Below are 15853 nucleotides of genomic sequence, written 5' to 3' on the forward strand. Positions count from 1 at the left end.
ACCCCCCTTTATTTTGATACATGAAATGTGTCAAAATACTATACAAAACTAAAAATGCTCAGTTTTCCCCACTCATGTTCCAATCTATATTATACAAATAAACTTAAAACAGAACAATTATCAGTCATGTGTTTCTACAATTAATGGTAACCGAGTTATATCAAAAAATATTTCCCCTTTAGCATTTGGCATTCTCCCAACAATATACTATAATCCCATAATCTAACCCCAGTCAGCAAAACAGAAATTTTCTCTGGTAAAAACAAATTGTTTGTCCACATGTATTCATCCACACCTTCATCCAGTCACACATTCACATGCAGTCACACCATATATTGCTAATAATGGAGCAAGTGATCAGATTCTCCACCCTCAGCAAAATGAGCTCAGTCATTTTTTATTTTCCATAGGAAAATATTTCTTTATGCTTTTGGACTGGATTGACTCGCATAAAATCCTTTTTACAGGGACTTACGACCTGTCCCCACAGGTAGCTTTCTCCTCAGCCAATTGTAATCTGGAAAGCCCCCTTATATTTGCTCTTCCCGAGAATTTTCAGCGCCGTTATTCACTGTTGCAGGCCTGCTTAAAACAGAAATGAAAAAATAGAGCTGATTATTAGCTCACAAAACACAAAACAAAATCACCTGACAGGTTTTCTTTAAGTGCACTGTTACCAAATAATGGGCCCAATTTTAGACATGTCGATGTTTCCTAAAACTCCCTCTATTAAAAACAACAACAACAACCCAAACCTAACTGACAGAATCAACCCATCACCACAACAACCTCAACAACCTTAAACACACAAGTCTTGCCACCACATAATTTCACCTCCTCAATACACCGAAAGTCTCATTAAAACCACACAATTTGCACACAAAAATCACCCCCTTTAACATACTTAAATTCAGCATAAGACCCCCTTACGACAACATATAATCACTAAACTATAAACTATTTCCTACCCAAATCTGTACTTCTCTTGTCTGCCATGCTTCCTCTTCTGAAAGTCACTTCCTCAGTCACACACACACACACAGGAAGTCCCTTCGTCACCACTCACTCCAACTAATTTGCATACTGAGTCATCTCTCAATGAGTTGCTGTAACAACAGAAACATATGTTTAAACATTACCAACTCATTAAATCATTTTATTTCTTTCTACAGTGATCACTACTTGATCACTCAGTACGAGAGAGCACTCCTAAGTCACTCTTTTTAAAACTACTTTAATCACTTTTATTTTCATAACTCCCTTTGTCATATAGCTTCTTTGAGTTATTCCTCAGCTTCAAACTCAAGTGTATTTCATTAACCATTCACACCATTCTACCACTCATACAAGTAGCAAACTGATCTTCATTGGGTATCTTTGTGTTCTAAGCCAGGTTTAATCAGTATCTATACAAATAATCATCATGAGCTTGTCTTGTCTTTATAAGGTTAATGCATTTTCTGTTTGTGTGTGTGAATTTGCATACGTTGCTTTTGCAGTGTGTCAGACTCCTGCACAATTTTGCCTTTAAACAGTCAATTTACTCCTTCCCAAATTTACTAACCCAAATTCTGATTTCCTACCTTAAATAGCAGCATTCCTTGTCCTCAGCCAGAAGGTAGGGCTCCACTTGCCACTCTCCCCCTCTGCCTCAGCCCAGCGGCTTTACCCTTGAGGTCCCGTCTTCTTCCCTTCATCTCACCCGTGAGTCTGAGCTCACCGGGACTGAGTGAGGCCGAGTAATCGTGACTGTGCCTGCCTTAGGTTGTCCCAGGGTTTCGAGGTGGGATCTTACCCATCATGGGCTATCCAGCCTTCCATACTCGCCTGATACGGGGCCCAAGTGGGCAGGGGAGGGAACACACTGGCTCTGGAAATTAAAGGAGTGTAAGCTGCTTCCTTCATTGCATCTTATATTAAACTATCCCACTTCTGATTCCTTCCTAGAATAATTTCACATATGGCACTTTGTGTATGTGTGTTTTCTATTCATTAATGTAATTGTCAGTTATTTTCTCTCTTCATTTTACTTTTTTATCTATTTGTTTGTAACGTTCTACTTTAGTTCTACTAAACCTTGATGTAAAAACAATACCCCCTTATTTCACGCACACACTCTGCATTTTGCCTACGCACACACTTCTCTCTCAGACTTCCTCTGTTCACACACCGCCTTGCACTCACTCTACTATCAACTTTCATAGTGTTATTATTATTTAGTATTTTGTACACCTCACACAGAATCATTCAAATCGAGTACTCACAGCATTCACATCACAACCTTCAACTTTCACTTTCAATCCTGCAAGACGCAGAGATGGACATCCCCTTCACCTAACATAAAACTAAATTACCATATCAACATACAATTACTGAAATTCAAACTCAAATACACCGTCTGTTTTAATAAAGTCAAAGAGTAAACAGGTATACCAAGTGTATGTACTTATGTGTTTTTAAACTGAAAGAAAAAGAAACTCAAACTCTTATAACATCACTCATGCATCTCTTAAATTAAAAACACTTTCAAACTTTAAAACATCCTACTTTACATCACCAAAGAAATACCTCTCACCTTTATTCATCATTCAAAACCTTCTAGTCACCGCATTCACACACTTAAACTGTGACTAGAGTTGAGGAATATAACTCAAAACACACTTTCCTAAGAGTATTTTAGACATGCTTGTCATAATCAAAAAGAGCAAGTCAAAAACAAAAAACAATTGAAACCCCTATTAATTCTCACAGCACACACAAGAAATTAAAAAAATAAAACACACCAGCAACTATTGCTTGAGAGAAGGTACTGAAAGTAACATGTTAATCTTAAATATACACAGTGCACTCTATATTTATCTATCTACATTCAAACTCAGTCAATTACTATACATCCACTACGGCAACTCAAAACTTTATTTATAGTCCTCTAATGAAACCAACTGTGGTTTAAACAGTTCACTACTTACTCATTTGCATTTTCACACTCACACACACACATCTAAAAATAGCAGCAGGCAGTCAGTGCATTACTGACTCGACACACAGAGATCTTCCACACCAAATTTTCTTATTCTATATTACAACGACGTCTTATATTTACAACCACTGTCAGATCTGTCAGCTTTAGCGCCTACCCAATTTCGACAAATTTAAAATAACCGCCCAGCGGATGAACTCCCTGAGTTTTTTGCGACCAATTAACCAGTATCTGTCCAACAGTTTCTGGCCTCATCTCTAAAGTCCCTAACACAATTTAAAAGCGTCAACCAACCCAAACTTTGCCTGAAGCTCTATTTTTGGCATTACACAGCCAAGGCTTACCCCGAAGTTTTAAGTTAAAGTTACACGCCCGAAGTCCAACTTCTTCTGACCAAAAAAGCGCAGGTACCGTTCCAAACGGTAAGGAGACTCTAACTCCTAGTTATTCTGGAGTGCCCCAAGTTCCACAGTGACCAACTGACTATCCCTCTTCGAGGACAATGCCTAAGCGTCCTTGGCATTGGCAAGCGTTACCTCTGAGCACTGCGCTTCCTAGAACCCCCACGGTTCCGTTCTAAAATAATTTATAATACTTTTGAACAACAGTAAAACACCCAACAAAGTGTAAGACTGAAGCAGGTCCAACCTTATAACCAAAAAATAACCAAATTCCCTAACATACTAAAATCATTGAGCAGTCCAACTGCTTACCACGGTCCAACCGTATTAAATCCTTTTAGCGGTCCAACCGCATTCAATCATTACCAGCAGTCCAACTGCTTTTAAATCCTCAGTACTGTCATGAGATTCTCATCAAAATCAAAGCAGACATTTACCGGCAACTTTTACTGAATAGACATTTAATTTTATCATCCAATTCAGCACACTTCGGATAAAATCAACAGGCCTGTGCCTACCTCTTTTTAAAGGCGCCTGTCCCCTCAGTTTGGTTGCCGGGTCACGCCTGCCTGTCTGACCACAACGGACCATACATCACCGTCTACACCTCCAATCCTCCCTCCTCAACCACCGGACGAAGCCCCCAAATGTTAAGGTTCAAAATTGAGGAGGGAGAGTACAAACCACCCTTGGTCCAGAAGCTCTTGGTCAAACAATGATTTTAATGAATACACACGTGTGGGAAGACAACTCTGTATGCAGACAGCAAGTAGTCTTCTACTTAATCAAAGCATGAACAGATATTTTATAGCATCAGGGTTTGATTTACTGACGCCCCCTTCATACGTCACAGACAGGATATATACATACGTCAGATCAAAACCACAATGACCTTTTAACACAGTTTAAAAAGAACATCGTCTTCCATCTTCATAACAGGTGCATCCTGTCACTGCCGGATGCTCGCTTGTCATCTTGACACCTCCGCAGCAGTTCTGCGACAAACTGCTCTTTTTGCAACCCCAAGCAAAACATGATTAAACTTTCACCTATAAATGAATCTAACTAAAAGTGTGTGTGTGTCTGCGTCTGTGTGCTAACCACAATTGCACCCTGTTTCACCTCGCGACTAGCTCCTAACCTCTAACCAGACAGAGAGACAGAAGCCACTCTGATATGTAACAACTGAAACTATGTATGTGTCCTCTACTAAATAAATGTTTTAATCAAGAACCCCTACTAAAAGCTTAATACAAGAATATGAACATATAAAAGATATTAAAATGAACTGTTGTGTAAGCATGTACTGCAATTCCTTCTATGTTCTAGTTTTCCCTCAGCATGGATCATCTAGACACTCTCACTAGATGAAGCTTAAGACCATTAATGAACCTGAACGTCAACTCAAATAAGCACAGATATGCAATATGTATAAAATAGTTATAACTGCACCTGGAATACAAAATTAACATCATCATAAACATCTTAAGGCCATCTTAAAGCTATCTGTTACATTGTTAAAGCAATGATCATACTGCAGATTATATTATTAATGCAATGGTAATAATGATGATTATTTAACAATAGCAGTAAAATAATTTCCCTGCTCCACAGATGTAATCTTCTTATTCTGCTGTCTATGGCAGAAATGTTGGTAGCTGAGTGACCAGACACAGCAGCAGGTTTGTTATTTGTAGTGGATTCAATATTTATTTTATTGACAATAGAAATTCACCGTCCTCTCAGAGGGACTGACAGTAGACAACAGTGCAACATGACATCGATGTACACAGTACACCTAGATGAAATGATCTCATCGGCTGAAATGTGACCTCCTGTCTAAAGCAGTCTCTTCTCTTGTTTAATCTGTCACCGTCTTAAATGATGGCAAATCAATAAAACACACACACGCACACATAAAGCGATTCCAATCTACTGAGCCCTTGACCCTCTGGGACCTGAGCGAGTCTGTTGAATCAACAGCAGCCCTCAACACCTTAGAGTTCACATGCAGAGGTCAGTGTATTTCCACCACACATCATGGCCAACTCAAACACTGTACTACCTTAATAGAATATGACTGTAGACTGCTTATAAAAGATGGACAAGTGATTACTTGGTGACTTATTAGTAAAACACAAGATTGCCGTTAATAAAACTGAAGTGCAGACTTTGTGCTGTTTGTATGTTAAGCACACAGAAAGGCATATTTTTTGTTAGGTAATTGCAGTTATTATGAAGGGGGAAATGAGTGATAGAAACCCGAAGTAGAAGGCTGTGAATGTGTTTATTCCAGTGTTAAAACTGGGTATTTTAACACTGGACTTTAAGGAGATTGACTCACTTTGGTATCAACCTGAATTTGAAAGTTGCAGAACTGCAGATATTGGCACTCATGCATTGGCTTCAGTAGCATGATCAGTGACATCATCACAAATATTTAGCTTGTTGTTGATTTTGTGGCATTTGGAACAAGTATTCCCAACAGGGAAGATGATGGAAAAACTATCCAATGGCAACACTCATAACACGGTTGATGGGCGTTTCTTCTCTGCCTTCTTTATTTATATATCACCAAACAACTGATACTGGCATACATATTGGTCGGGCTCTATAAATTACATTGTGTGTGTTTGTGTGTGTGGTGGCCTGTGAGACAGAAAGGGAGAAAAAGAGCTCTAAAAATTAGTTATTGTTATCCATTGTGTGTCCGGTTGTGTTATGAGTTTCGTTGTGTGTGTGTGTGGCTTTGCGTGTGGCAGGTCAGCAGGGGTTTTTTTTTTGGTGCGTGCCAATGTGATCAGTCACACGGCAGGGGATCAGCAAGGTGGTGTTAATTAAAGGGGATGCGTTAATTGTATGCAGAACACATGTGCACAGGTAATTACTGTTTCCCTAGAGACGGCTAATTGATAGGTGGCGGCAGTACTGATAAAGATAAAGGGCCAGGCAAAGAGATGGCGAGAGTGTATAATGGGCGCAGAGGGATAATTGGCAGGGCAAAAGAGAGAGAGGGTGGTCAGACTGGGAAAGTGAAGGAAGAAAGATGGAAAGAAATAGGCAGCAGCAGAGTGGAGCTTTAAGTGATGAACACAGCAGATCCTGCATGATTTAAAATATGCTCCACCCATCCAAAAAACATCAGATGGATTAAAATTTAGATTTTTAATAAAAATTAATATGGTTAGTATTGAGCAATCTGTTATTGTTCTTTTCACTGTCAACTATTGCTGGCCATATCTCATGCTTTCCTGCAACGAAAATAATACATTCACGATTGCTGTCATTCAGTGAATACTATAGCTCTGCCAGACCAATCTGACGTCATTTTTTAGTGCCAGTGTTGGTGAAAGGAACCGCAAAGCCCATCACTGTGCTGTAGCCTACAAAATGTAGTTGTTTTGTGCAATCAGATTGGAGTGCAAAATACATGGGAGTAGTGTGTTGGTATGACCCTTTCACATGTCTTATTTTCCCCGGCTATAGGTTTTTAATGGCAAATGGGCTTTTTCCAATTATGTACTCCCTCACTGTGCTCTCACATGAAGCATGTTAGTTAAACCAGCTCTGTTTTCTATGTCTGCCTGCTTGTCAGTCTCACACTGTGGTTCCTGACGCATGGGAGCAGGCTTTACAGAAACACAAATAGGGTTTAAACCCCAGCTCAGTGCTGTAGTTTAGACAAAAGGTAGGGATGATCTTTAAACCTCTTTAAATCTTCACTTGGTCTAAGTCAGACAAGAAGAACACTGTTCTGTGACTGCGTGTGTGTGTGTGTGTGTGTGCGCGTCCGTGCGTGCGTGTATGTGTGCATCACTAGAACACCTGCAATCCATCATGTTCCTCTCTTTAAAGAGACTCATTCCACCTCCCTCTGTCCTCCTCTTTCTCTCAGCGTGTATGAAAGATAACTAACATGTTTGTGTGCGAGAACATTTTCATCCCACCTGCCATCTAACTCTGGGGTTGTGATTGCAGAATGGACATAAAAGAAAACCCCACCACCACCATCACCATCATCAACATCATCATTCTCATGAACAACCCCTTCACCAAGAACAAACCGAACAGCAGCAGCAGTCGCAGTCACATATGATAGACTTAGACCTGGATATGGTGACTCAGGTAAGTTGTTACAGTATACTAACATGCACTTTGTAGTTCAAACTAATGCAATGTTCAAAGCTCTAAACAGGGAACATACTGTCCTGAGCGTTAGTTGCCGTGAACTACTCTTTAATCACGTCCTCAGATGATCTTTGGTGTTCGCATCCTCGTCTGTACCTCCAACTCTGTTCTTCTGTACTCATAAGTGACCCCAACTCTTAACCTCTGTCATTTATGAATAAAACATGCAACCTTGTTGTTGCCATAGTAACCAGGTTCAGGCAGGAGTAAAGTCAAGAGCCGCATGGGTGCACCCATGCATTCATGCCGCCGTGGTGTCCATGTGTGAAAGAGGACAAGCCAATGGAATAGAGAGAAAAACTCTCACTTAGCTCAGAGCGGAGGTCCTTTAAGGGCGGAGTAGACGTAAAGGTCATAGTGTCTGTCAGAGAACTGGTGTGGGGGTCAGCAGGGTTAGCCGACAGCAGCGGTCATCGCGGCTCCGAGCACATTAATAAAGCATTCATAACACTATGATAATCACAGCAACCTGACCTCACCAACCCGCCGCCGCACACGTAAAGAATATTGAGCGAATGGAAACTGGACAGAAGGTCTATAAATATTCAACTTCCTGTGCTGTTTGAACACTCTCTGCAGTACATTTTCCCCGTGCATGTGGTTTCACATTAAAGAACATCAGCACGGGCTCTGTCATTGACGAATGATTCATTGATGAATGCCAGAGGAAATTTATTGTAAAGTTAGAAAAACTCTTAAAATGTGTTCTGTGAGTGGAAATCCTTTTATCAGTGCCTGTGAATGCACTATTTTGTCTATCTTGGATATCTGGCTTATCTTGTTGATTCCATTTTGTCTGCTTTGCTAAACTCTGCTGCAGCCGTAGTATATATTACAACTTCCTATCCCTCTTAGTAAAAAAAAAGCCTTCTAGACTAATAATGTAAAACACCATGCTCACAGATCCATTTTCTGATACGTGTAAAAAGAACTTTGTGGTCTATGCGTGACCCAGGAGAGTGAACAAAAGGGAAGATATTCTAAGAACATTCATTATCTCTAAAGAATTTATCTGCATCCATGATTTATGCTAATCTCTGACCATGTGTTCAAGGCTTAATTTCCTTTATCAACTAAAAATAGACTATCCTTCACTTGCCACCAGCCTAAAGATATTAATAATCTGCAAAAAAAGAGGCAGATACTAAAGTGAAGGATCATGTGAAACTGTGAAAGGAAACAGAGTGGTACAGAACCAATCCGGATTGAATACAAAGGCTGCTGTCTCCGATAGTTATTCCCTCTGGGACATACCACATATCTTCCACAAGAAGGAAACATTAATGACTTGTCCAAAAGACGACGCTGCTACAATAATGATACTAGAGGGTGTGGTAGTCTGCTTTTAGATCCACTGATGGAAAGAATCTTTATCTGAAGCAGATGACAAAGATTGTGATAACTCCTGGTAGGTATGCCATCATAATCAATCATTTCATCTCATTATCCCATCTCTCCACACCCCTCTTTTACCTCTTCTGTTGCTGCCAAAGTCCTCAGGTAGGTAGCTCTAACATACCGAGCTAATGTCGCATCGCATGCGGTGTATGATGCACGTTGCACTGGAATGTAGAGCGATTCAGAAATTGCATGTAGTCTAATATTCCCACGATTGTGCCTGACTGCTATTATGCGCTTTCTCTAATTCTCAGAATATCAACCAATTAGAAATTTTTGGAGACATGTCTACGCCTCCTGACATCACCTCTCCATCTGTGAGTAGCCGTTATACATACACAGTCTGTGATTTACATCTTTTGAAATAATACCGGCATCTCCACTGAGTTGTCTCCTTTTCGTTGTCCGCCTGACCTCCAACCACAACCTGCACAGACTCCCGCCTCTCCAGCCAACACCCTGGACCCCTCACAGGGCTTGCAGCCTCCCACGGAACTGTTTGCTCCCTTCAATCCTGCGTCTGTGCCCTCAGGTAAGACCTTGTTTACGTTCTGCTTAAATACAAGGCTTCTAAAAGCCAGTGGGTAACAAGCTCAGCAGGAGAGACATGAAGGCAAACTGGAGACTAAGAAGATTCAGATGCAGGGGGCATCTGAAGAAGAGAAGAAAAGGGGTTGTGCTGAAATAAATATAGAGCGATGGAGTAGAAGCGAAACGTAGACGAGAGAAAGAGGAGAAAAGGTGGCATTGGTTGTGTGTTGAATATGAAAAGCATTATTATCCCGCGGCCTCAGATGCTGCTGATTTACTTGTGGCTGAGCCAACTGCGTCAGACGGGGGAAAGTAATAAAACATGCCGCGATGATTGTAGTGAAGACTTCTTTGTGCACAGAGCTACTGTGTATTTAGAAATTGGTATAAAGGTTTTGCATCTCTTTATTCACTCCCCTCATCACCTCTGCTTGCCTCCTCTTTTCCGTTCTCTGTGCATGTGTCAGAGCAGCCAAGGTTAAATGTCAACTTTCTCCACTGTAGTTAGCAAGCAGAGACTAGAACCAGGAGACTAGTGAGTGTGAAATACGAAACAGCTTTTACTGATGAATCTGAGTGATTTTAATGAGTGTGTTGAGTTCTACCTTTTCATAATGACTCTGCCTCATTCTGGAGGTAATTATAATAGTTCACCATGACCATTAAGAGACACTGCATTAGCCGCGGGCAAAAGTAGGGCAGCACTCTCTGGTGATGCATGTGCAGGTTTGTGTGTGGAAAAGCAGGCTATGCACTGTGGATATTCGAATCACTTTCTCTTTTGTCTTCTTTTCTTACTCTTTTAAAATGGCGCAGAAAAAAATGAAATAACTTATCTCAATCCACTCACAACCAGGTTATGTGACGATGGGAGCAGTACCTCCTGGCCACTGGTCCCAGCAGGCTTTTGCTGCCCAGACTCCGCTGGCCTTCGGGGTCCAATCTCCTCTAGGCCCGGTAGCCCAGGTGCTGCCAGGTGGCCAGCCTCTCATCTGGGGCCAGGCCAACATCTTCCCTGCCACCCAGCAGCAGTGGGCAGCCATGGCAGCAGGAGCCTTCCCCCCCACAGCCTACCTCCCAGCCCAGCCTGTGGGCACCCTGCCCGCCGCCATGTTCCAGACTCTCACCCCCGTCACGACTGTGACTCCAGCCGGCGAGAGCCATTCGAGCACTGGAGCCAGCGCTTCAGCTCCTTCCCCTTCAGCATCTTCGAGTCCACAGCATGGGGAGAGAGGAAAGAAGATGGGAAAGGAGATGTTCAAGGTGGGGAACTGATGAATACAGAGACGATTTTTACAAATAGTCTTCATAGTCCCATTCAAAATAAAAACTAAATATTAGTTTTTGCTCCTTGAATAATTTATCACAGTTAATTTTCTAATTTAAGTATTTTTTTAGAGTTGCACTATGTCTGGGACCAGTTTTTAATTGCTTGGGTAAGTCTGAAACAAGCCTTAGGGTGCAAAGAGTCATAAAAGTGGGACATGTAAGTACAAATGGACAGTCATACATATTTGGGTTGTATTTGATCATTTTAGCTATGTTGAGCAAATTAGCCTCATTTAACCCTTTAAAGGCTTCCAAAAAATTACATTTTTGGAAATACATTTTGGTTCACATAGTTAGGCCACATACAAACACATCAAAAATGCACATTTTTTCGGATTCAACTAATCTGTAGTGTAAATACATACATATTCATATCAGAATTTTTCACTTGTAAAATCTCATCTATGAGAGAACATATTTCCCCAATCTGGTGGTGTTTTCATCAATAAAAAGGCTGCAAAACAGGCAGTGATTTGTACAGTAACCTGAAACAAAGGTCACTAATTGATTGTCCACACTTTCAATGTTAACCTTGCTGACCAGTCTCTGTCTTCCTTTAGGATTTTCAGCTGGCGAAGCCTCCGGCCATGCCTTCGAAGAAGGCTGATCAGCCCAGTTTAACAGGAACCTCAGAGGCGTTCAGCACTTACTTCAGCCGTGTGGGCACTGCCCAGGACACAGATGACTGTGATGACTTTGACATTTCTCAGATGAATCTGACACCAGTCACCTCCACAACACCATCCACCAACTCCCGTGAGCGCTCTCTCCGTGTCTGTCTGTGCTGTGTAACACGCTTTTTCTCTTATCACCATCCAGCGTGTAGTTACGCCTTAATTGTTCTGTCCTCCTCTGCAGCACCCACCCCAGCTCCCAGGCAGAGCTCTCCCTCAAAATCCTCAGCCTCTCACGTCAGTGACCCCCCCACCGACGCCACAGACCCCCCCACCGACGACTCGTTTGGCGAGGCAGAGGGCAGTCCCAGTCGCAGTGGAGAGGAAGATGCTGTAAGTGTGGTGTGGTTTGGTGTGTGAGAAATTTTTGGAGTAAGCCAAGTGTGTGCGCCTTTTTAATAAGTCACTTCTTATGCTGCTATAACCTGCACAGCTTGTTGAGATCTGCTGATAAATAGCCTTTGTAGCCGTGTTGGCGGGCCAGGTAATCACTCTCGCTGATTAGGGGGCCGACGCTGTTGTGTCCTTTAGTGTGAGAGTGTGTGTTGGTGTTTGTGTCAATGCATATGAAAATGTGCACGTCCAGTGTGGGTTACTGTGGAAAAATGAGCAGTAGCATGCATGAGTATTGGGTTGAGTGTGTGCATGGTCAACACAGCGTTAAATTAGCTGGTGAAATTGTCAGAGACATCATTAAGCTGTTATTAATACCAGCAAGGTAGCATCCATACATCATTACTTCTATGTGGACAGACTCATCTGTGGTGAGATATAGGAAGCGTAGTGCCCCAATTCTTCTTCCAGGGGCAATTAATATTTATTTTACCTGTAGCACCTTAATCTGGGGCAGAAAAATGGGTGAAATTAAGGAGGAGTGAGAAGATGGAGAGAAAATAGAAAGATAAAACGAAAGAAAATGGGGGAAAGAAGGATAGAACGTCAGATTCTTAGGGAGTGCCTTTGACCAAAGTCCTTGTAGAATCTGTGACCTAAGAAGCAAGACTTTTCTAGTTCTTTCCCTGCCATTTTCTTCCTGTCTTCCAATTACTCTTTTTTTTGTTTCTTTCAAGCTTGCTTCTCTCCTCCCTCTCGTCCTTCACTCCCCAGGCGTGAAACATTAGTTTTATGCCTCCAATCCAGCTATTATTGACTTTCACACTGCTGAAAATGTCACCAGCCCTGAATAAGACACAGAAGCTTTGACCAACCCAAAGACATGTGCATTGGTGGCGGCACTGAGTGAGTGCGGCGAAAAGGTTACCAAAAAAAAAAAAAAAAGGCGAGAGGACTGGAAAGATGGAGCAAACGCAGAAAAACAACCTCCCACCCTTTTGTGGGTTGAGGTGCAAAAAGCAGAAGTGTTTTAGGAAAAAAAGCAGTGGATCAATAGAAGTAACTCCACAAAGGTTTTCATAACACACCACTGTAAATGAGTGCATGTTTACTGTTTGTGTGTATTTGCAAAGAAGTTTCTATAAAAGGAAAAGCTGCGATGGGCTGTGGTTTTCTACTCTAAGTGTCTGTGTTCCTCCTTCAGAGCATTAACAGCTTTACTCTTTGCTTCCTGTTTGCTCTGTTCTTGTAGTTTATCAATCAAGCGTTCTGTCCTTCAGATTTATTCTTCTCTGTCTGTTTTCCCTTTATTTCCTTCTTATACTCTTCCATGGACCTTCCTTTCCACCCTTTCCTCTTCCTTCCTTTCCGTCTTCCACTCTTTAGGCATGTGGTTCTGGGTCGCCCTGCCCCAGCGAGACAGCAGAGCCCAGCCCAGATCAGGCCAGTCCAGAGGCTGGGAGCTAGATAGCAGCAGGGCAAGGTAGGTATCAATACCTCTCCTTCCCCTCTTAACTCCTTCAACTCTCTGCATGTATCTCTTCTTCTCATTTACTGTTGCACCTCCCTTACATAAGTGTGTTGCATCTTTCTGTTTTTTTTTTTGCATCAGTGGTTACATTTTCACTGTTTTACCTGTTTTCATTGCCTCGTTAACACAAGTTCAAAGGATGGCACACGTGTGGTTTGGTTTTAATGCTTTATCATGTGTGGGAATTTTTTGTTTTGTAAGTATCTGTTGATGATGAAGGTGTTGTGCATGTGTGACTTATTGGAAACAGTGTGTGACAAGTTCATCACGCAACATCACTTTGGCCATAGTGCTCTCATTGTGTTCTGTCATTCTGATGTGCACCTAAATCACGCTCAGTTCTCTAAATAGCACACGTCTCACTTGGAAATTCAATAGCGTGTGACAGCCAATCAGAAACTGTGCACTTCAGTGAGCAGGATGTCTTTTGGGATTTGTGTGCAATATGCTGATCTCAGTTGTTTGGCTTAATTTGATCAGGATGTATGCTCACATTTTATGCATTATATACAGTGTGCAATGTCACTTAAGCACCAGGCACCAATGTTAACCGTTGAGCGATATAGACAGGCAGTCACTGATGACGGGCATGTTTTCACACTTTTTGCACTTTGTTCTACAGTGAAATTCACAACTTTCATAAGCTTGAACGTTCTATGAGAAGCATGTCAATATGCGGTTTGCCTATTCAATGACACACAAACACACACACACACTCCAAGAAAAAGAGCCATTTTGATCCCTGCCTCCCTACCCGGTGTCCTCTCCCACACAATTCCCGACTGTGGCTCCTTAATGATAGCTGCTGGCACTCACACCAGAAAAAAATGTGATGGTTTTGTTTTCATCAGCTAATACTGGAGCGCCAAGATTAATGACTGCCCCGATATAATTGGCATTAATTAAAACCCAAGGAGCCTTCAAGTCCTTCCCCACTCCGGGAGAGGAGGAGGGGGGCAAAGCAGCTTCCCTCCCCTGTTGGCCTTGCTCCTCATTCAGACGCTATGAAAGCTGCATGGCAGCAGGTGGATGTGGCACTTAAGTACGAGAACGAATTTTAGAATACTGAGCAGGAAATCTGGTTATGATCTAGCAGCTATGGCCAGAAGCTTCTAGTCTGTCCTCTGTAGTAGGTGGACTGCTTTGGTCCTGGTCCAATTACGCTGTTCCCATATGGTGTTTACTTGCTCAATCACATCGGCTTTAGACATCTTCCCAAACACACACACCTGTGCAGTAGTCCCGGCTATTCCCTGGACAAGCACACCTGTGATCGATACTGTCACCACCTGTGCTCATATTGGAGCCAAAAATATGCGTGTGCTTGTGTGAGTGTGTTGCTGCTGGCCATGACCGCCTGTCCTGTCCTCCCCCTCCCACTGCGTGTCTCCGACAGACATGTGTTCAGGCTAGTGGGAGTGTAAGTGTTTTTTCTGGGGTGATTTCATCATGTCCAGTGAACGCTCCCGAGTCTCAGCCATGAAATGGCCTGCTTCCACGGTTCACTGACCAATCTCACATTGCTCCCCCTGCCGAGGGCCTACCACACGCATGCACATAAATGTCCACACATGTACCAGCCAGGCCGGATATTCTGGCCTTGAGGCTGCTGCCACGCCAGCAAATCACTCATACCTCCACCGAGGACTTGTACTCGCTCTCTCGGCTGGGGATGAAGGAGCTGAAGCCGCCTCAGATGGCAGTGCCTGTTAGATGATGCAGGGTGACACCGCTGGGCTGTGGCTCTGGTGCATTGGCTGAGCAGTGTGTGCTTGCTGTCACTGCTTGTCTCAGCCTCTTTGTCACCTTTCTCGGGGCTGCTGGCAGCTACTTTCTGCTGACTGTCTGGCCTTGGCCAGCCCTGCAGTTACAGCTTTGTATGCCAAAGACCAAAGCCTTAACTAAAGCAGCCCTCCCAGCATCAACCCAAGTATTCTTTTTTTTAGATGAAAGCTGTTGCAGATTGTGCATTATGTAAGTTTAAGCACAAGTAGAAGTGAGAGGTTCAATCATTCGTTGCTTATCTATAAAATGTCAAACAGCATATTCAAAAAAAAGAAAAACATAATGGTTTTCCAGAACCCAGTTTAACATATTTTAATGACTTCTTTTTATCTAGCTGAGCCTCCAAAACAGAACAGCCCAACGTTGAGTCATACTGTGACAGAGACACACCTAACTACGAGCAGTTTGCTCAACTAAACCTTCTTCTAATAGGGGAGCTGTGGGCAGCCCCAAACTCTAAATGAGTTTTCTGCTCTGGAGAAGTCTCCCAGAATATAATAGGAAAGTCAGTAACCTCCAATCAAGTTGTCTATATGGCAGATTGAGTGGCTGGCTATAATTATGTGTACAATAATAACGACCCCATTGTGAGTGACTGCAGCAGGGTGTTCCATCATCCACTGTTGTCTTCCAGCTCAGCTGGAGAGAAATGCAGACATGATGACTCATAACTGGTTTTTCAAGGCACTACCTCTGATTCTTG

At 42.4% G+C, this 15853-nt stretch overlaps 1 protein-coding gene across 4 annotated transcripts in view; it reads left to right on the forward strand.

The window, feature by feature from the left end:
- The window catches only part of dab1a (DAB adaptor protein 1a), an 81982-nt gene that overhangs the window by 63709 nt on the left and 2420 nt on the right, over positions 1 to 15853 (forward strand). For 3 of the 4 annotated variants that reach the window (XM_085348749.1, XM_085348748.1, XM_085348750.1), the window contains 6 exons: positions 7360 to 7506; positions 9222 to 9284; positions 9403 to 9499; positions 10355 to 10761; positions 11388 to 11583; positions 11686 to 11834. In XM_085348749.1, the coding sequence (XP_085204875.1) occupies positions 7360 to 7506; positions 9222 to 9284; positions 9403 to 9499; positions 10355 to 10761; positions 11388 to 11583; positions 11686 to 11834 (1059 nt within the window). Of the gene's footprint in view, positions 1 to 7359; positions 7507 to 9221; positions 9285 to 9402; positions 9500 to 10354; positions 10762 to 11387; positions 11584 to 11685; positions 11835 to 13220; positions 13392 to 15853 lie in introns of those variants that run through there. The other variant, XM_085348751.1, reaches the window with a different exon arrangement.

This window comes from Diplotaxodon limnothrissa, linkage group LG23, assembly GCF_057381915.1.
Source record: "Diplotaxodon limnothrissa isolate DT_005_m linkage group LG23, D_limnothrissa_male_GT1.1, whole genome shotgun sequence".
Classification (NCBI taxonomy): domain Eukaryota; kingdom Metazoa; phylum Chordata; class Actinopteri; order Cichliformes; family Cichlidae; genus Diplotaxodon; species Diplotaxodon limnothrissa.